This window comes from Lolium rigidum, chromosome 3, assembly GCF_022539505.1.
Source record: "Lolium rigidum isolate FL_2022 chromosome 3, APGP_CSIRO_Lrig_0.1, whole genome shotgun sequence".
NCBI lineage: Eukaryota > Viridiplantae > Streptophyta > Magnoliopsida > Poales > Poaceae > Lolium > Lolium rigidum.
The window spans coordinates 36080156-36103141 of NC_061510.1; the positions used below are offsets into that span (position 1 = coordinate 36080156).

Below are 22986 nucleotides of genomic sequence, written 5' to 3' on the forward strand. Positions count from 1 at the left end.
ACCCCAGTAGCCCTAGCATCAATCCTGGTATTGTGAACTCCCAGAGATTCAATCCTGGAACTCATCCTGGGAGCAGGTTGTTGTTCAACTCCATCAGCCCTGGAAAGGTTGCCACCACCTGAAGATTCATCATCAATAGGAGGATTATCAACCTGAGAAAGAGGATCTTCCTGAGATTCAGGTTCAGGCTGAGAGCCATCAACCGGAATAACTACTGCAGTTCTTTCATTTCTGAGGGAGGGAGCAGCCAAGGCAAGAATTCCTTGCCCCTGTGACAGAAATGGAGTGTCAGAGTTCTGAGAGTTGTCACTGTCACCATAGTCAACTAATTCATCAGAGGAATCATCTCCTTCATTCACATTCTCAGCAATAGGGTCAAGAAGATCTTTGTACTCCTTCTGAATTGTGAAAACCTTGTCACTGCCAGATTTCACCAGGGAATTAAGGAATTGCTTGTAAGAGTCAGCAGCCTTATGTGAGGAGGATCCCTCTCCTGAGTGAGATGGGAGGGAAGCAAGAGCATCAACCACCTCTTTGTGAACTCCAGAAAGAGGGAGAGGAGTATCAGAAACACATGCAGAGGGAGTCAAAATCTCTTCAGAAGTACCAGGGAACTCCATTTCAAACAGCTTCCTTTTACCAGAATCTTTCTTTGACAGGGGGGAGCTTGCGAGAGCGAGCTGTCTATGAGAACCGGTGTGATTGCCTGAAACTTTAGGAGGGGCTGACTGAGAGCCAGCATCAGAGTCTTGCATACCCATCCTCTGTCTTTTAGGAGTACCTTGATCACCTTCCTTACCAGGGGCCTCAACAGGAACAGCAGTTTTGTTGCTAGCATTAGATGAGGGATCGAACAACTCCCTGGAGTATTGAAATTCATAAAAACCTTTTTTTGATTTCTCCAATTCTGGAATTGGGGACCAGAGCTAGATCCTGGCTGCCAATTTTCACTCTAACAAAGGCAAAGTGTCTTAAATAATTTTTGTCCAGAGCAAGTGGCTTGCCCACCAGACTAGCAGCATAATAGGCAGTGGATTTGTTCCTGAATTTCATTGGGATGCCTTTGATTCTGAACCAAGCCTCTTGCATGACTGAAATTGGTTCAATGTCGCCGACCCACTTCTCTAAGCCGATGATAGCACCGGGCACGGTTCTCATGAATAATTTCCCAAAGTGGGCAAGTTCTTCAATTGCTTTTGCCTGAGGGGAACCTTGTCCCGAATTCGATTGCTTGACACTTCCTTGGCAAAGAAACGCCAATTGATTTTCATAGATTCGGCCCAGACATTGAATTCATGTTCAATATTTCTACAATTAACTTCCCCCTTCTCCACAGTGATATGAGCATAGTTAAGCTGTTCAACAGGGTAGTTATCTTCCTCTGGGACAGGGATAGAATAGAATCCAGAACCGAAATCTTCACTGCCAAAGAAAGGAGCCTTGTATTCCCATGGATCAAGTTCTTGACAGACGGAAATATGATGATCTTCACCACAATTGAAACAAGAGAGATTTCTACGCGGAGTCTCTATTCTTCTACTCGCTGGCAACATGGAGGCAGGAGCAGGTGGTGGTACAGAGGACCCCACCGGCTCCGGCAGAGAAACGAGAGACTGAGAGCTATCGGCAACAACCGCAGATCTATGTTGTGATTGCAAAAGGGAGCCAGTTCGCGTTGCATCTACGGCTGCGGTATTAGAAGATGGTAAGGATGGAGCAACGGGACTTACATCAGCAGAGCGAGCAGAGTTGTGATTGGAGGAATCTCCAGGAACCATCTCGGGACGATGAGCCCACCGATCTCGAGCGCGCAGTTCATCTTCCTTGCGGGTCTTCTCAGCCAGCGCACGTTCGCGGGCGACCAACTCCGAGATGCGGGTCGCCTCACGCTGACGCTCCTCGTCGAGGCGCCTACGCTCGTCGGATCTTCTGCGCTCCTCGAAACGGAGACGCTCTTGATCTGCATGTCGCCGCTCCTCTTCTCGACGGCGGTTTTCCTCTTCACGACGCCAATCTTCATCTCGGCGGCGTTCATCTTCCCATCGACGCTGTTCATCTCTTCGATCGGCCTCAGATCCGGCTCTCGGACGATAGCCGAAGTAGTTGTTTCTTCGTGGAGGAGATCTACGCGGTCCTCCAAAACGCCGATCCATCCTCGGAAGAGCGGCGATCTGCGCGAAGGATCTGCTGTCACCGGTGGACGTTCCCGACCAGCGGCGAGGAGGTGGTGGTTGGGTAAGATCTGATCCGGGGAGGGAGGCGATGAGACGAAAACAAGCTGCGCCGTAGCCAACCGATCTAGGGTTTACTCGGATTCTATCCGCAGCACAGAGCTAAAGGCGAGGCTCGATGAGCGTAATGGGCCGAGGCCCAACGGGATCCGCCATTGCAAAAACTCGAGAGCCAGAAGAAACCTGCTCGCAACATCGGACCGTAGACGAGTGAGAGCGTTGGGCTCGACCCAGAAAAATTCGGTCCAACCCACATCCCAAATTCGGGCCAAACAAAACTTGAATGCCGCTGATCTCCCGCGCGACTCCGGTCGCAAGCTCGAAATATTGACAGCAGATTCAGAAATGAGATTGTTATTCAAATCAAGGAATCGAGAGATCGAAGAATTCCAAATCGCGATGCCAGGAACGCGGCTGATGATCCCATCTCGAACGAAACGGAGAATTGCTGCGCGCTTAACTAGCGGCCGCGAGACTCCAGGAGCATGCGGTTCGGGGATGAGGAGGGGTGGATGCGGAAGAGGGAGGTCGGCGGCGCTGGGCTGCGCGGTTGTAGCGGTGGCGGACGCCGGCGGCGCCAGGTTGCTTGGGGGAGACGACATCCCGATTTGTAATGATTAGGCACTGGATTTGTTTCAAGATTGATCTGCTCAACTACATCAAGATTGATCTGCTCAGATCTTCAGGTGTCCTTGGCGGTTGTGACCAAACCGATCGGTTTATAGAAGACCGATTGTGTGTCGGCCGGGCTGCCATGTCAGAGAATCAAAGTGCTCGGCCAGCAGCAAGCCGATCAGTCACCTAGTTGCTGATCTTCGGGCACTGCTTTGATGGAGATAAAGAGTCCCTGATCTCCTTGACAAAACATGCATGATAGTACTATGCTAGAGTAGCTCGTGTGTTGTGTTTGACTGATCTGCAAACTGTGTTGTGTGTCTGAATGACTTGTAATGCCTACAGGCTTTCAATAAAGCAGGTTGCTGAGCAAGCACGCATACTCTTGCCCCAACCTGGCCGGCCGGCCGATTATCAACTAATGCATCTCCAACGGTATTAACTAATGCATCTCCAACAGGGCCGCTCGCTCAAAAGTGGTCGCTAATGTCCGTTTGTATTGGTTCTAAAAGCCTAGACTACTTTCAGCCGCCTCCCGTGCCCGGAACGTTCCATGTGTAGCGGGGACGGGCTCGGGCCGCCGGACACCTTATTGAACCACGCCGGACAAAAGGAGGCTTTGGAGCGCGCGGCTGGGAACGACTTTTTATCCAAAGACGCCCCAAATTCTTTTGGAGGATGAGGATGGTTTGAGAACGCGGCTATAGATGCTCCAACTTGTGCCGAGCAATGAGAAAGATAAGCTTAAAAAAAAGACTGAATTTTGAAACGGGTCACTCATCTGCTGGTGCATTAGCAAATAGCAATCCTAAATAGCATTGCACTGAATGATTAGGATTTCGTGCATGGCACCATGAATCTGCCAACTAGTGGCCGATCGGCCGGCCGGTGGCCGATCGGTGCATTGGCAGCCGATCAGCTCCGGTTGTTCAGGCCATATAGCAGGTTGGCTACTAGTCTGCCGATCGGTCAGTAGTCAGCCGACTGAGTCATACATTCGTAAAATATTGAAATCGCATATTAGTAATAAAAATTGTTTAAAAAAACGTATTATTTTAAAAAAAATCGCGTTACAGACTTACAGCGTTCGTGTCCCCACCTTCCAGTCGGCTACAGAACTCGATAAGGAAAAAAAAAGAATCTGCCCGTGGCCCACCTCGCGACTCGTGCCTGGGGCGGCCCAATCCAGATCCCCTGCTCCCCATCCATCTTATCCGTCCAATGAAAAAACAGAAGAATACGAAACTCGAAATTCCTGCCACCACCACACGGCTCCATCTCGTCGTCTCACTCGAGGCCAGTAGTCCCTGCCGCGGCGGGGACGCAACCGCCGCCAGCCACTCGCCCGCGCGCCCAATGGCTGCGTCACTCCGCTCCCCGCCGCCCGTGGCAGCCGTCTTCCGCCGCTCCCGCGCGGCCGCCGTCGTCGTCTGCGCGTCCTCCTCCTCTTCCTCCTCCTCGGCCGTGTCGTCCGCTCCCAAGGCGCGCTTCGTCGCCCGCCGCTCCGAGTCCGCCTCCGTCCGCCAGCTCGCCCGACCCCTCGGTACCAGGATTGCTCACCCTCCCCTCCCCTTGCTTCGCTTTTCTGAGGAATTTCCTCACACGTTTGCTTTGCTTACGTATGCAGCGGAGTACATGGGCCTGCCGGCGAGCCAGTACTCGGTGCTGGACGCCGAGCGCATCGAGCGCGTCGACGAGTCCACCTTCCGCTGCTACGTCTACCGCTTCCGATTCTTCGCGCTCGAGGTCTGCCCCGTCCTCCTCGTCCGCGTCGACGAGGAGCCCAACGGATGCTGCATCCGCCTCCTCTCCTGCAAGGCAAGCACCGTGCCTCCATAGTGCTGTTCGCTTCCGCGGATGATCCATCCATTTATTCCGCTAATACTGATTACTGATCAGCGTCTTGTGTTTCCAATGTTTTTTTTTTTTTTTCAGCTGGAGGGTTCGCCCCTTGTGGAGGCGCAGAATGACAAATTCTCAGGTGAGGCTGCCTGCTTTCCTACCATATTTCGGTGTTGGGCTGAAACCTGCAAGACACTAGAGCTGACTGTTATTTGTCTGCTTCTACAATGGCACTGCACACAATCAAAAAAAATTGATGGGATCAATTCCTCAAAGAAGCTTCACAATACATCATGTCAGATAAATAACATGTGATGGGTTGGCGCTAATGCGAGGTGATTATCAGAACTAGAATTGACAAAGAAAAATAACCAACACATCTATTTATGCTAATCATGTTGCATATGATTTACCATGTGGACTGTAAAATACCATTGTACTTGAAGATTGAACTGCAGATGTGTGCCCAAACAGATGTGTGGCCAAACAACTAGGAGATAGTTTCCTGTGCTGATCATCAGTTGCTGTGAGCCTGTGAGCGATAACTGTTACTTTTCATGGACTGTTTGCTCTTTGCGCTTATTTAACTCAATAATTCGGTAGATGTAATAAAACTAACTAAACAATTTGTATTGGTAGTCCATACGGTAGAAATAATTACAGGGAAGTTCCTCCGTCACAGAATTATAGTGTCGCATGAATGATTGACTCTATGTTACCTTATCACACATGATTCATTGTTGTGTTTTTGCATTTTCTAAATAAAAATTAATCCTTGTTCCAGGAAACCATTGACATGATTTGCTCTGGGATGCAGCTTCCATGGTGAATAAGGTTTTCTGCAACAACAGTTCAGATGGCTCAACACTTCAACAACTTACGTCGGATGCTACAATCGAGGTGATTCAGTCTCAGGCGCACAGCTGAATCTGTCTAAACATTGTTGAAAGTTCTTGAACCCAATCATCGTGATATGATAATTTTCAGGTTACAATTGACATACCATTTCCCTTTCGAGCGCTACCAGTCGAAGCCATTGAATCAAGTGGGAGGCAAGTGCTTGAGCAGTTACTACGAGCCATGCTTCCACGATTTCTGAAGCAGGTCAGTTATATACTGTTTTGCTTTTACTGCGGCTAGCCATTTGTTTCATCCTGCATCTTTTGTGTCTTCAATGCCCTGCCTCATGTTCATGTTTCATTCAATTAGAACTGAGGTTTTTGTTTTGGTTGAATAAAATCAAGGATGTGTCGTTCTACGCATATAATACACTAGTGGTGTATGGAATTCGGAAGAAAATTCTAGTTCTGATAATCACCTCTCATTAGCGCCAAAAGTGAAGGCTCCTTCATTATTTTATTTCTGATGTGCAAAATAGATGTGTTGCTCATTTTTCGAGAATACGTAGAAGACTTGCCCATATAAAGAAACAAGGTTAAGGGTTTCATGCACACCACAAGGCGATATAGGAGGCTAAGCATAAGAATGACAACTCCCAGCACATTCCAACTAGGAGCATGAGGCCTTGCGCGGCTACCGCGCCCCAAGTACTTGCTTCGGCTTGATTGCTGCATACAAGGTGCAGAATGTCGGGTCGCACACCATTGGGCACACATTTGTGTATTTATTGTTATAACTTATCAGCAATAGTTTATTGAGTTAAACCACCGTGAGGTCACACACGGTTCGATTTTAGGCAACTTGTGGTTTGTTCAGCCATATCTCACATTTGAACTTGATGGCCCAAATATTCCTATGCAACGAAGATATATCTTTAATAGCTGGCTAGAATTTTCTTGAGTTATAAACCATTTCCTCTATTTTCTCTAGAGCTTCATGTGTTTCGAGTTAATATTTCGCCATAATGGTTACCTATTGATTGTGTATGGTTTCTTTTCAGCTCGATAAAGACTACCAAGCTTGGGCTTCAGGCGATTCTTCAAGGAAGCCACTTGGCACTGGGGAAATTTGAAGCTACCGTTATCTCCGTAGGCATGATAGGTTTTCTTGGTTAATTACTAGTTCACGCCACGTGATGGGAGTAACAAGCATGTCCATACATCATCCATTTGGTCATGACAGTTTGTACATGTTTAACAACTGGCCCCTGGTTTTATATGTTGCAATCCTGCTGTCATGGCATCGGCATGCTTCTTTCTGATCTTCTTAGTAGATTATTTGCATGGCTTATAACTATATGGATGTACCATCACTTAGAAACATCTGCACATTGAGCCATTTACAAGTTCCAAATGCCTTGTTGTAGCTTGTAAGATCATGAGTATCTCACCACTCTTTTATAAAATGTGTTCGGTATAGCTAGTTATTCACTAATTGCACGACACTAGTGGAAACCAAACCTGTAGCACCGGTTCGTAGCTGACTTTTGCATCGGTTGGGAACCGGTGCAAAGCAATTGGGACTGAAGGTTCCCCCTTTTAGCACCGGTTGTGTTGCGGACCGGTGCTAAAGGGGTACCACGTGGTTGTGGCCGAGGGCCGACCTTTAGCACCGATTCGTAACACAAACCGGTGCTAAAAGGTTGACCACGTGGCGATCCCTGGACGCGGTAACGTGTTCTGCCGCGGCAGCGCTTTGGGGGAAATAAAAAAATGGTCCCGCAAACATTCAAAGGGATTATGAAGATAAAACAAGAATATAAGTTTGAAATGATTTACTTGAGATATTTTAAAAAAAGAGGAGGATTCATGGGCATCCCCAAGCTTATGATCTCACTACTTCTGGTCCTCTTCCTCATCATATCATGTTACTCATCTCAAACAAAGAAATGTTTTCATCTCCATGATACTCCAATGCCTACAAAATTGTTAGTTCTCCAAACAGATGATATGATAATTTATACCAAGATGTGAACTATAGGAATCATTGGGAAACCATTTTATTTAAGAAGCTAACATATATAAAGAAAGGAAACACTTTTTTTATTTTATTTTACTGTAGGTAGAGTTTTAATGATATAGACTTTGCAATGGTTATATTGGCATGAACAACACATGCTCAAGGTCGATCCCAATTTCTTCATTGCTCATCCTTCTCATTTACTCTTCCATACTTTATTTTTTTTATTAAAAATTATAAACTCACTAATATGTAATAAGAAGTAAAGCTATTTAACAAGGACACAAAGATGTGCTCAAATTAAAAGTTACTTGAAAGCATATGGAACACACCACAAGATTTGAAACCACTAAATTTTAAGTTTCACCCTCTTCCTATGCATTGACATTTTATATATGAAGAAATGACAACAAATAAATGGTAGCCAATGCATATAATGACCAGTGTCTTGCATTTTAAATAACATGAATACATAAAGAGGGCTCTTATATATTCTCCTTTCATAAAATTTGCGAGCATCAAGAGTAGACTCAACAGTATAGTTATGAGTAGAATCACCACATAAAGATAAATCATTTAATAAGCATATGGTATCATCTATTTCTTTTAAATCATCATGATCCTCCCATAAATTAGACAAATTTATTTCATATAGAAGATCATCATCAATATTATAAAAAGGGGTGTTCATATGAGTTTGTGTGTTACCATCATTGGGAGTTGGATATCGGTAGCTACTCCATTCTTTCTCCACTTGTTGTTCTTTATCCTCTTCTTGAGGTTGCATGAGCATCCCCAAGCTTATGCTTTTGTCATCCTCCTTGTCTTGTTCCTTGTTACTCTTAAAATAATTTCTTGCATTCAAAATATTAGTAGGCAAGGGAATATTCAAGCTTCTAACCTAGTTGTATAGTATATCATCCATATTGTTGCACACATACAACAAACCATTATATTACACAATATCATTATGAATATAGAGATCGAACTGACCTCTTTCACCGTGGCTTGGTCAAACATATTACATAATAGTACACGTTCATGCATATATACAATATAATTTCTATTACAATCCCTATTGTCCAAAGTCGTAATGCCGATGGAATTCTTCAGTTGGTTCTATGATCTCGTCAAGTAAGAATCCCGTCAATTCCTCTTGAATTTCTCGTACACGCTCAGTTGCTAGAAGATCGTCCCGAAACAAGGGGTCAACATATATGAATGAAACTCAACATACTCAAAGTTGTTATAAAATTTTGCCCGTCTCGCAGATCGTCTAGCGAATGAACTCGCAAACGTAGAATTAATGTAAATTATTCCCGTCTTTTTTCGTCAAGAACTTTACAAGGAGTTCAATCAAAATAATAATTAAAGATGGTAATGGTATTAAAACTAGAATCAAATATATGCGCGGACCTAGCTAGTACTTACCGGTAGTTGTTTAAATTGAAGCTCTTTTTTCCACTCACCCGGAGCCTTCTTCGTGAACCGTTTCTAAGTCCTGCCCGGCAAAGAAAATGAATAAATAGATTATGAATTACTTAATGTCAGGAAATGAACGAAAGTTGACGATATATTGCCATAATGATTAAAATTACCTCTAGATCATATAAACCATGTCCCCCCCCCCCCCACGTCTCAAGGAAATTACGTTTCGAGTCCATGACTTCTACTAGTCCTTGGTCAGGTTGAATGATTAGCAGAATAAAGTGAAAACTACTCACACGCATAACTCATCAATTACACTTACATCTAGTAGCAAAATAGATTTAATGTGTACAAGATAGTAACACTCACTTGAAGTTGTAAGGAAATAATATTTCTCTTTTGGTTTCTTGTTTCCTTAACGCCCATATCAAGTTATCCTCCGTGTCCCTAGCATGGTGTTGGAGACTATACTCATTCACGTTGTATGGTTAAATGAACCCAATGTCATAGATTTTCCCTTTTTAGCATTCGAGAATCTTCTTTATGCATAGTATAGTGAGTATAATTATGCATGTAATGAATGAGTTGAGCTAGATACTTAATTACATAAATAATACTTACAGACAATAGGCACTGATGACAAATTCGATGTTTATCACGCCATTTCCACGTGTAATGCTCATCTTTAATTCCCTCCATGATCTAGTTCTTACCTTCCTTGCAGGCATCCATGTACCACTTATGCAAACTTCGCATTTTTGTTGGTAGATGCGGCATCTCCTCATATCTGATGAGAGGGTTCCTGTACTGGTATTTGTATGCTATTTCACTGTAGCGACCACACCTTTTAAAGGTGCCGATCTCTGTGCGTATATGTGCTAGTCCCTAGATCAATCGCTAGCACACACATTACAAGATGTAATACCAAGAAACAAAGGTTTTATTACATCGTCTGATCCAGAATTTACATAAAGGATTACAAATTGCATAGCACAAGGCTAGCATTTCATCAGAGTTTTACAACGAAACAAACATAGACATCATGGCGTTCTTCGTCTTCATGTCCCACAGGCAAGCATGTTGAGGATAGACTTGTAACCCTAATCACCATAACTCACTCGTCTATCAAAACATCTGCAACATGAAAAGTTACAGCCACGAATGGTAAATACATTTGAATTGTATTGGCAAGATGACACTATAGTGGACTCAAATGGCAACATAACACTTAAGTGTACATTTTGCTGGTAAAGCTCAAGCATATTTGCATAAAGCCAGTTTTCTCCTATTTTTGTCAAATCATTTTCTTTCATACTAATTGAATGTACTAGGACGTCGCCTAGAGGGGGGGTGAATAGGCGGTGTATAAAAACTTCTACTTGAGAGCTAAACTAGGCGGAATAAAACTACACATGTGTTTACTAGTTTAGCTCAAAGCCTATCAACAAGGGGTTTGCCTAAGAGCACCAACAACCTATACTAGCATGATGAGCAATAAGGTGATAACAAGCTAGGTATAGCACATCAAGCAAGGTAGATATAACAAGGTAAAGCGCATAGGTAAAGGAGTTCGGGTTGAGAAGTAACCGGTGCACGAGGAGACGACGATGTATCCCGAAGTTCACACCCAAGGGTGCTACGTCTCCGTCTGGAGCGGTGTGGAGGCACAAGGCACTCCAATGAGCCACTAGGGCCACCGTATCTCCTCGAACCTTTCCACCAAGGGGAAAGCCTCGATCCACTAAGGGACCCTTGAGGGTGGTCACCGAACCCGTACAAGCTTGGGCAAAACCCCAAGTATCAAGCTTGAGGCAACTCCACAACACGGAGGCTCTCAAGTACAAGGCCACAAGAGGCTACAACACGCCACACCGGCAACAAAGCCACCAAGACACCAACGCGCCACAACCGGCTCCAAAACCACAAAGGCTAACACACTCCACAAAGGCCACAACGCCACAAAGGCCACCACGCCACAAAGACGATAAGGCCACTAAGGGTACAAGGCCACAAAGGATACAACACCACAAAGGCAACAACGCCACAAAGGCCACCACGCCACAAAGACGATAAGACCATAAGGCAAGAACACCACTAAGGTAACAAGGCCACTAAGGCAACAACACCACTAAGGTAACATGCCCTCTACGAGATCGAAACCCCGGAGAGAACCCAAACCGATGCACCTAATGCAATGTCTAAGAACACCACTAAGATGCTCAAGTTCTTCTCTCCCAAATTCCAACAAAGCTACAAAAGCTATTGGGGGAATAAGGGAGGAAGAACAAATATGTGGAGAAACACCAAATAACTCCAAGACCTAGATCTAGCAAGATCCCCTCACTTGGAGAGGGATTCAATTGGTGGAGCTCTAGCTCTAGATCTCCTCTCTCCTTTCCCCCAAAAATATGCAAAAAATAGTGGGAGGGGGATCAAGAGGAGGAAGAAACAACTCAAGGTCAACAATAGAGGAGACAGAATGGAGGGGAAGAAGTGGTTGGGTCGGAGGTGGAAGAGAGGTATAAATAGGGGGCCACGAAATATAGCTGTTGGGCAGAAAAACGGTCAGATTCGCGACCCAAAGCGGTACTACCGCTTGCGTCAAAACTGTGCAGAAAACAGGCAAAAAACGACCCAAAGCGGTACTACCTCTTGTGAAAGCGGTACTACCGCTCGAGCGGTACTACCGGGTCGGTACCGGACCAGATCCGTTGTCTCACAGAGACCAAACCGGTACCTGACCGGTACTACCGCCCTTCCCTTTTTTTTCTTTAAACTGCGATACGAAAACAACAATATCTTGAGCTAGGAAACTCCGATTGAGGTGAAACCAATTTTGCCGGAAAGAGGACGACGAGAGCTACCACTACACAAGGTGAAAACATGCAAAAGAGTGAGTGATGATTTTCTCATGGTCATAGAGGTGTAACCTCTCAATATGGTATATCGGGAAAATCATCACCCTTACACATGCAACATGCGATGCATCCGGAATCCGTTTCCGATGAGCTAGAGCTTGTCATGAGAATGAAAACAAGCTCTAACTTATCTCATGGTTAAGAACCAAGAAGAACTAAGAAACACGATGCAATGCATGCAAGGTTTGAGCTCTCTCCGATGATGCGACCTACTATCCTATCGAGCACAAACCTTATCCTTGCGCGTTCCTCTTCCTCTCGAGTCGGCAAGCTCCGTCTTCACCCTCTTGATCATTGTACATGCCACCGTCTTCCTCCAACTTACACGCCACCGTCTTCTTCGATCTTGTACACACGCCACCGTCTTCATCCATCTTCTACGTCGTCTTCATCTCGCTTCATCTTCAACACCATCTTCATTCGTCTTCTTCATTGTCCTCGATCTTCTCCATCTAGCAACCTTGAGACCATCATATGGCTATGGACATGTCCTAAGATTGATTCTCAATGCAACTGTTAGTCCATAGGGATTGTCATCAATTACCAAAACCACACATGGGGTAATGGACATGTTCTTTCAATCTCGCCCATTTTGGTAATTGATGACAATCTCTTTGAGAGGGTTTAAATATGGAATTTAGCGAACAACCCAAGTTGAATATTTAGAACAAACTCCCCCATAATATATGCATGTGTGAATGAACTTGAATTTCATTGCATATACCGGCAATTAAAGCCTAGCGGAGTATCCTCTAAATATTCAACCATGCAAAGCAACCAATGCAAGGCATGAAAGGCAAATGCTTAAGAACCAACAAAAGCAATTCCCTTAAACCCTCCAAACTTCTCCCCCATTGGCATCGATTGCCGAAATGGGTGAAAGGTTTAGAAGGCCAATATAGTGAGTGTTCCTCCATAAGTTGTGCATTTCTCATAATTGTGAGTGAAATCAACTGCACATATTCAATGACGAATATTCGGAGGAAATCAAACTATATTGAGGATCAAAGATTGCAAGAGGATATGAAGGTGGGAAGGCTTCGACAAATGAAGTAAGCAATCCAATGACCCAAAAAGAAACACAAGCTTAATAAGAGGCAAATAAAAACAAAACTTGTGTCAAAAACAAGTATGAGTGCGTGAAGATGCAAATAGGATAAAATGAGCACTCATAAAATTCTTTGTGGAGCCACCAAAGAGATGAACAAGAGTAAAGGAATGGACTCCAACAAAGATGGATATCAAAAGATATGTACCACCTCTCATGTATATAATTTTCTCTAAGTGGGCAACATCACGAAGATATTTATCCACAAAGAAACATGCACACACAAGATAGGTACGAGAGAAGAAGAGCAAGATATCCAAGGTGAAGTAACACAATATAAGAATGAGACATTTTCTTTATAGCACGGCCAATGGCTCATATTTATCTCATTGTACATTGAACAACTCCAACCAAAAACACCTCAAAGACATCACAAGAATCACCAAGAGAAGGAGATAGTTGAGATGCTTTGAGAGAGGCAAACAAGTTCAACAAATGAACTAAAACACAATGAGCAAGATGATATACAAGATATACATGCTCAAGTACTTATCTCATTTTAAGAATCTAAACCAAATAGAAAGTAATGATATAACCAACTCCCAAAGAAAGCAAGGTTCCAAATAAACCAAACCCTCAACGCTTTTCATGATGGCACAAAAGTACCGAAAAGAAAAGGTTTGTCTTCCAAGGTCAAATTCTTGAAACAAGGGAGTGTTCTAGCACACATAGGAGAGCTCCCCCAAGATTAGTGCACTATTTAGGATTTTGCATTTGAATACAAAATGCACAAATGCGGGATCATCGCTCTACCATTGTTTATCAAAACACTAACAAGGTTCAAGTGAAAAGAGGAGATACATAAGAAGCAAGGAAGACATATGGGATTCTAACCCACAAGGACAAATTCTTGGCAAGAGATGAAGCAATTGAGCACATGAGCCAAGTGTGAGGATGATCCGGAACAATACCACACAATTTATTACCAATTGTCCAAGGACAAGAGGTATTTAGGAAATATCCATATGGTAGTTTGTGAGTATGTCCAAGATTATCTTCACAACAAAGAAAGCATATGCTAAAGTGGGATTTGTTTGAGCAAACATGTCACATAGGAGCAAGATAATCTATAATATCAATTCTATGTGACACAACCTCAAATGTTCACATTTTCTAGGCTTGTAAAATGCACAAAGCACAATACTCCCCCATAATGTGATAAAGACATTTTTCGTGCAAGAGGCAAATAAGAACCACATGAGATAACTAATGGACATTATAGAATTTTAATTCATCATGTAGCACATTTTAAGATTGTGAAATGCACAAAGCATATCACTTCCCCAAAATGGGATAGTCCATTAATTTCTCACACGAGCCAACAACTAAGATATCAATAAGATGCAATAGGGTCAACTTAACAACAATTGTACATGATGTGCCACCCAACATATATAAGCATGATAGCGAGATAAGCAAGTAGGAGGCACAACATACACAACCACATGCAAGGTACAAAACCAACACATGTAAAAGGGGAGCGAGTAACTTTCAATGTAAAGGAGTTGAGGACTCGTTACCGCAAGGAGGAGCATGGGTAAAGGATGAAAAGGATACAACTTGACTTGAGGAAATAAGAATGATGAAGATCCCCTAAGTCTTCATGAACTTGTCAAGTCTCCATGCCCTCCACATGTACCTATTGATCAAATTTTGTCTTGATGGTCCCCAACCAAGTTGGGTCCTAAGAAGTTAGTCACAATAGGCTTGGCAACCCAAATGGTTCTTTTTGAGAAACCACATTGAGTGCCCATATATTTGGCAAACACATTTCCAACCTTATCCTTGCAAAGAGAATAAGCACCACCGATCAAGATATGGTTGGATGAGTTACCACTAGAGCAAAAGGAGGAGATGTGGCCCTTCTCACGGCATATGTAGCATGTTCTTCTCTTCTCCTTCTTCTCACTTGATTTCTCCACAACGGGAGCCTTGGCTTGATCCTTCTTGGGTAGAGGCCTTTCTTCAAGTTGATGTAGACCTTGAGCTTGACCTTGAGGAAGACCATGAGCTCCATCTTGAGGCCGCTTCCCTTGTTTCTTCTCGCCAAGTGGCTTCTTCTTCAAGGGGCGCGATCTAACATGACGCCCTTCAATCTTGCACTTGAAGCACACAATCTTGGCGGGGTCCTTCACATGCCCATGGCCCTTCTTCCGCTTGTGCGTGGTGGACTTGTTCTTGTTGTTGGAGTTGAATCCAAGTCCACTCTTGTCATTGGGGGATTGCTTCCCTTCATGACCCTTTACCAAGTCCTTCTTCAAATAAGTGACTTGGGCCTCGAGCTCTTCGATTTCCCCTACGTGGTTAGTAACAACACAAGTACTAGAGGAAGTGGAAGCTTCATTGTTAGAGCAACAAGGCAAGGTATGTAATTCACCACAAGATATAGCAATAGCATGGATGGATGAATTACTAGCACTAGCACATGGATTTGTAGAGCGACAAGGCATAGAAGGTAGTTCACCACAAGATAAATCAATAGCATGAGTGGGTGAACTAAAAGCACTAGCACATGGCAAGATAGCATTTTGAGAGGTAGTGCTAGTACTCACAGGCTCACAAGATTTTACCTTTGACATGATAGCCTCATGAGCTAACTTTAGCAAATCATGAGAGACTAGAAGATCATCATGGGAGCTAGAAAGCTTTCCATGACTTTCTTCCAATTTCTCATAATTGCTTGTTAGCAAAGCAAGTTGAGCCCTTAGCTCAACATTCTCCTTCAAGATGGAAGCTTCACAAGAGGTAGAGTTAGTAGCACAAGCATTATCAATTATAGCACAAGTAGAATGCAACTTAGGAAGCTCTATTAGGTTGAGAGCCTTAAAATTCTCATGTGACTCGGTGAGTTTGATGAGCTCACTCTCAATAGCCCTAGAGCCATTTTTGAGAAGCTCAAAATCCTCAAGGAGTTTAGCATGAGCACTTACTAGCTCAACATTTTTAATTTGAAAATCATGTGCCACCTCTAAAGCTCTATCACGAGATTCCTTTACTATAGATAGCTCTAGAGTAAAGGTCTCCTCAAGAGATTCATTGGTGGTTTGTTGTTCTTCAAGAGATTCACTAAGAGTTGCAATCTCGTTTACATACTCGCACTCATGCCCTTCCATTTTCTCAATAAGTTTTGTGCTCTCAATGGCAAAAGCCAAAATTTTCATGAAGTTAGAGCAAGCAAATTTCTTATCATGGAGAGCATGGAATACAAACTCACCCATCATGTTTAAGGAAGCAACATTAAGTTCTTCCATATCATCATCCTCATCATCACTAGATCTTAGAAGCCTTAGCCATAAGGTAAGTGTAAGAACCGTGAGATGAAGAGGATGAAGTAGTTGAAGCTCCATCCAAGATCTTGTCTTGGCCCATAGTATCTTCGGTTTTCTCTACATTGTTAGTCACACAAATACTAGAGGAAAACGAAGCATTCTTATCATGGCCACAAGACAAGGCAAGCATATCAACATGAGATGAAGATATGCAAGGACTATCAACACTAGCATGTAAAGCATTTATAGTGCTATAAGTGTTCAAGTCCAAAGATGAAACATTGCAATGGGAGGGATGAAGAATCATCAAGAGAAGGCTCACCATCAACAATGCAATGTTCATCACCACTCACCATAGCATTACCTTGTGTCTTACCACACATTGGTGAACTGGAAGGAGTGCGATCATCCTCAATGGTCTTAGACCCACCATATGCATCTCCAAGCTTTGTCCAAAACTCATGAGCACTCCGGAAAGGCGCGATGGAGGAAATCACTACATGACTCACAACATGGCAAAACACTTTAGTAGCTTGAGCATCTAGATAAGAGTTTTTCTTCTCCTCATAAGATGGATTTTGTGGATCCTTGGGAGGAGAAAAACCCATATCAAGAATTTGCTCCATATGTGGGTGCATGCCCCGAAAACAATCAAGCATGTAGAATTTCCAAGCATCATAATTAGTGCCATCAAATGTAAAAGCGGAAATGTGCACTAATCCTCTAGCCGACGTCATTACTCTCTAGGCGGTGAAGCCCAACAAGATAAGAGAGCCCTAGCTCTGATACCAATTGAATGTACTAGGACGTCGCCTAGAGGGGGTGAATAGGCGGTGTATAAAAACTTCTACTTGAGAGCTAAACTAGGCGGAATAAAACTACACATGTGTTTACTAGTTTAGCTCAAAGCCTATCAACAAGGGGTTTGCCTAAGAGCACCAACAACCTATGCTAGCATGATGAGCAACAAGGTGATAACAAGCTAGGTATAGCACATCAAGCAAGGTAGATATAACAAGGTAAAGCGCATAGGTAAAGGAGCTCGGGTTGAGAAGTAACCGGTGCACGAGGAGACGACGATGTATCCCGAAGTTCACACCCAAGGGTGCTACGTCTCCGTCTGGAGCGGTGTGGAGGCACAAGGCACTCCAATGAGCCACTAGGGCCACCGTATCTCCTCGAGCCTTTCCACCAAGGGGAAAGTCTCGATCCACTATGGGACCCTTGAGGGTGGTCACCGAACCCGTACAAGCTTGGGAAAAACCCCAAGTATCAAGCTTGAGGCAACTCCACAACACGGAGGCTCTCAAGTACAAGGCCACAAGAGGCTACAACACGCCACACCGTCAACAAAGCCACCAAGACACCAACGCGCCACAACCGGCTCCAAAACCACAAAGGCTAACACACTCCACAAAGGCCACAACACCACAAAGGCCACCACGCCACAAAGACGATAAGGCCACTAAGGCTACAAGGCCACAAAGGATACAACACCACAAAGGCAACAACGCCACAAAGGCCACCACGCCACAAAGACGATAAGACCACTAAGGCAAGAACACCACTAAGGTAACAAGGCCACTAAGGCAACAACACCACTAAGGTAACATGCCCTCTACGAGATCAAAACCCCGGAGAAAACCCAAACCGATGCACCTAATGCAATGGCTAAGAACACCACTAAGATGCCCAAGTTCTTCTCTCCCAAATTCCAACAAAGCTACAAAAGCTATTGGGGAAATAAGGGAGGAAGAACAAATATGTGGAGAAACACCAAATAACTCCAAGACCTAGATCTAGCAAGATCCCCTCACTTGGAGAGGGATTCAATTGGTGGAGCTCTAGATCTAGATCTCCTCTCTCCTTTCCCCCAAAAATATGCAAGAAATAGTGGGGGGGATCAAGAGGAGGAAGAAACAACTCAAGGTCAACAATGGAGGAGAGAGAATGGAGGGGAAGAAGTGGTTGGGTCGGAGGTGGAAGAGAGGTATAAATAGGGGGCCACGAAATATAGCAGTTGGGCAGAAAAACGGTCAGATTCGCGACCCAAAGCGGTACTACCGCTTGTCAAAGCGGTACTACCGCTTGCGTCAAAACTGTGCAGAAAACAGGCAAAAAACGACCCAAAGCGGTACTACCTCTTGTGAAAGCGGTACTACCGGGTCGGTACCGGGTCAATAACGGACCAGATCCATTGTCTCACAGAGACCAAACCGGTACCTGACCGGTACTACCGCCCTTCCCTTTTTTTTCTTTAAACTGCGATACGAAAACAACAATATCTTGAGCTAGGAAACTCCGATTGAGGTGAAACCAATTTTGCCGGAAAGAGGACGACGAGAGCTACCACTACACAAGGTGAAAACATGCAAAAGAGTGAGTGATGATTTTCTCATGGTCATAGAGGTGTAACCTCTCAATATGGTATATCGGGAAAATCATCACCCTTGCACATGCAACATGCGATGCATCCGGAATCCGTTTCCGATGAGCTAGAGCTTGTCATGAGAATGAACACAAGCTCTAACTTATCTCATGGATAAGAACCAAGAAGAACTAAGAAACACGATGCAATGCATGCAAGGTTTGAGCTCTCTCCGATGATGCGACCTACTATCCTATCGAACACAAACCTTATCCTTGCGCGTTCCTCTTCCTCTCGAGTCGGCAAGCTCCGTCTTCACCCTCTTCATCATTGTACATGCCACCTTCTTCCTCCAACTTACACGCCACCGTCTTCTTCGATCTTGTACGCATGCCATCGTCTTCATCCATCTTCTACGCCGTCTTCATCTCGCTTCATCTTCAACACCATCTTCATTCGTCTTCTTCATTGTCCTCGATCTTCTCCATCTAGCAACCTTGGGACCATCATATGGCTATGGACATGTCCTAAGATTGATTCTCAATGCAACTGTTAGTCCATTGGGATTGTTATCAATTACCAAAACCACACATGGGGTAATGGACATGTTCTTTCACTAATTAAGCGGTACCATTGATAGAAATCAATGAACTTGGAAACCACCCGTAAATCCCCGGTGAATCCTCCTACCCATGATCAACCTGGTTTGGGCTATCTACCCATGTAGACACAGACCATAGATATGGCACGGGACCTACTAGCCGATAGTCACTTACACCAATCGTCATTTCCATGTTCACCCATCAAGTTTTATTTAAGAAGTTGGGATGATGAGACTTTCGAACAGGACCTTGTCAGTTTGCTCAAATTGTCCGTAACCGGGGACACAGCTAAGTACTTAGATTTACACTCTGCAGAGGTTGTACAATTTACCCACATGACCTAGTCTGCTCTTCTTCCATGATGCATATTTTGCTCAAATGGACAGATGTTGGCTAGGACGAGACTTTTTCGAAGCAATTACCCAGACCTTTCTCTACGGACCCGTACCAACCTACAATCCCCTACATCATCTGTTACGTAGGATCCGGGTTCTCACAACATACTCTTTCAAGTCAGAGCCCATATAGCATGTGATTGTACGGTACGCTAATGAGCAATGTTTTCTATTATCTCTTTGTTCCTGGGTGGCCATCCACAAGGAAAATATTCAATTGGATATATTGGAAAGAAATACGTTAATACGGAACATAGATAGTATTTGGGATGGTCCATGTGAATAGCATTCATATAGACTCAAATGCAATTTGACATAGTGTGTTAAAACTTATCAAAGTAGCAAAAGATCACACATAGTATTGGATATGAACTAATGATATATTGAACTACTCAATTAACTCATCTGAAGGTTGAATAGTTCAAACTAAGTGAAAGGGCTGAATCGCATGAGGTTGGATAGACATGATAGGTATTGGGTTTTTGGTTCGCGGATCCTAATGGATAACAAGGGTGAGCACATTCACCTCCATAGAGCAAGGTAAAAATCTAAAATAGGACATGTCACACTTTACTCAGATAACTCAATTGTTATTTCAGTAATATGGACTAAGATAATATGTTATGGGGAGATGTGATCATGAAATATGATGAAAGTGTCTAAATGATTTTTATAGTCGGAGAACGATATTGCGGATCATAGAAATACCGCGAAAATAAAATGTGTGAAATCGACATGCAAAATGTCTAAAATGATCTACATATTTTACTGATTCCAACGATATAAAATTTGTCGAGAAACAACGTGTAGAACTCTAGATATTGATTTTGCAAAACTAGACATTTTGTAGTTACAATTTTTAATGATGTCCAAAAAAGTTTCTCGGATGTAAAAACTTCCTACACGAAAGTTGTAGAGAATTTAATTTTAAACATAACGCAAGAACCAGTATTCAAAGCAGGGAGATCTGGATCTAAAGATATGGATTTTTAAAGTCCTTTAACATGAACTAGCTAGCATGAGATTATTAAAAAAAAAATAAGAGCACGTGCCATGGGCGGGAGATGATTCGATCGGGCAGGATCGTGCGGCGCGGCAGGCGTTGTGCGCATGCGGGCTGCTGCGTGTGCGCTGCGCGCGCTTGCAGCAGAGAGAGCAGCAGTGCTGCTGTGAGGGAGAGAGAGAGGCGCACGGCGTGGGGTGTGCGTCTGGGAGGTTCCCAGGCAGGGTATTTATAGGGCTGGGGGCATTTTTAGGGTTTGGGGGCGAGCTGGGCCGGCGGTGGGGTGAACTGGGCCGCAGCGTAGCGTGGGGCGCGCTGGGCCGTTCAGCCGGGTGGGCCGTTCGGTCTGGCCGCGCACTTTTTTTTAAAAAAAAATCCAGAACCTTTTTGGAATATCAAAAATGATCAGACAAATGCAAATGAGATACCATTGGATTCGTTATGAAAAATACTTTAATATGAGACCAAATCTGAAACAAAAATATAAACTTTACAAAAAATCAAATTTTGACATACATGTCTATGTGGCTATAGTGCCTTTTTTAGGGTTTAAATATTTTCTCAAAATAATGTTTATAATTATCAAAATCCTTCGAACAAAATAGAGTATTATTGTTAATTATTTTGAAACCCAAGGTTTATGAAAACTCTATTTTCTAAAATACCTTTTTAATAAACACGAAAGTTTTATTTCCTTGCGAAATTTCAACTACGACAAACAAACAAACACTCGCTTTATTCTATTTTCACATTCCAAATTTTTGGGATGTGACATTCACGCATGGGGAACTCGCAGCGGCTTAAGTACTCAGGAATACTCATACCATTAGCATCGGCCTCTACTTTGTATAGTGCTACCATCTTCGGATCCTAGCATTGGATATCGGGAAACACTTGGAGCAGGGGTACGAGTTTTTATGTTCTCCGGGCTAGGGAACTAATTTCCTGCTTGCACTACTACTTCTCGACCGCACCTTTGTTGCCTCATTTGACTTGAGAATAGAGCGGTCATAGTTTGATAAAAGCCTTGGCTCGGGTTGATGAAGGATCTTCAACATTTTTATCACCTTTTCCTTATCTAGAGGCGGCTCGGGCTTTTTCACTTGTTCCTTTGCGATCACCGCATTTTCCTCTGGCGTATAGTCGTAAGGTCTCTTGGGAGGAACCTTAGGTACTTTTGGGATGGGCTCCTATCGATGTTTGGGTGATCGGTTACGACTCATCGACGAAGCGGTGATGGTATGCTTCTGCTTTTGGCTCTCAGCCTTAGTGTGCGGAGGTGGCGAAGAAGGCTGGCGCGTTGGAGACGGGTGAGGCGATGGAGACGGCTGACACACTGGAGACGGGTGAGGCGACGAAGACGGGTGACGCGCTGGAGACCTTGGCGTCCAATTTGGAAGCACAATGTATTCCTTTGGCCATAGAACGGTGGTATGTTTTGCTTCCCCCAGCTCATACAAATCCCCTTCACCAGCAAGATAGCCAAGCGTGAGCTGCTCAAACCCGCTTGTAACTTGATCCACCCCGGCAACAGTGTAGCCATGTGGAACTGGTCTGCAATGGTATCTTTGATTAGGTCCAATGGGTAAGGCATAGTCGACTGCCACCTTTATGGTTATGTTCACTACTTTCACATGTAGCTTGCAAGGTGTCGATGATGGCGCGTGACTGAGCTTGATGGAGTGTTGATTCTTACCCAGTAACGGCACCAAAAAGCTGCTGCTTGTGACGGTAAAGCACGCGTCCGTTGGGAACCCCAAGAGGAAGGTATGATGCGTACAGCAGCAAGTTTTCCCTCAGTAAGAAATCAAGGTTTATCGAACCAGTAGGGGATGAAGGCCACGTGAAGGTTGTTGGTGACGGAGTGTAGTGCGGCGCAACACCAGGGATTCCGGCGCCAACGTGGAACCTGCACAGCACAATCAAGATACTTTTCCCCAACTTAACAGTGAGGTTGTCAATCTCACCGGCTTGCTGAAAACAAAGGATTAAACGTATGGTGTGGAGAATGATGTTTGTTTGCAAAGAACAACAGAGAACAATGATTACAGTAGGTTGTATTTCAGATGTAAAAGAATGGACCGGGGTCCACGGTTCACTAGTAGTGTCTCTCCAATAAGATAAATAACATGTTGAGTGAACAAATTATAGTTGGGCAATTGACAAATAGAGAGGGCATAACAATGCACATACATATCATGATGACTACTATGAGATTTACTTAGGGCATTACGACAAAGAACATAGACCGCTATCCAGCATGCATCTATGCCTAAAAAGTCCACCTTCGGGTTAGCATCCGCACCCCTTTCAGTATTAAGTTGCAAACAACAGACAATTTCATTAAG

At 44.0% G+C, this 22986-nt stretch overlaps 1 protein-coding gene across 1 annotated transcript; it reads left to right on the forward strand.

Moving 5' to 3' along the window:
* Window positions 1-4140: 4140 nt before the first annotated feature.
* On the forward strand, window positions 4141-6941 carry LOC124701434 (uncharacterized protein SYNPCC7002_A1590). Its single transcript, XM_047233485.1, has 6 exons — window positions 4141-4389; window positions 4474-4664; window positions 4782-4827; window positions 5506-5588; window positions 5676-5792; window positions 6589-6941. The coding sequence occupies exons 1-6, from the start codon at window positions 4203-4205 to the stop codon at window positions 6658-6660; spliced, it is 696 nt and encodes a 231-aa protein (XP_047089441.1). The 5' UTR covers window positions 4141-4202; the 3' UTR covers window positions 6661-6941.
* The last annotated feature ends 16045 nt before the right edge of the window (window positions 6942-22986 follow it).

Excerpts from the sequence above, each read along its gene's own strand:
- LOC124701434 (XM_047233485.1), top strand. The coding sequence starts at position 4,203 with ATGGCTGCGTCACTCCGCTCCCCGCCGCCCGTGGCAGCCGTCTTCCGC. Across the intron at positions 4,665-4,781 it reads TCCGCCTCCTCTCCTGCAAG|CTGGAGGGTTCGCCCCTTGT; the intron begins GCAAGCACCGTG and ends TTTTTTTTTCAG. Across the intron at positions 5,589-5,675 it reads CGTCGGATGCTACAATCGAG|GTTACAATTGACATACCATT; the intron begins GTGATTCAGTCT and ends GATAATTTTCAG.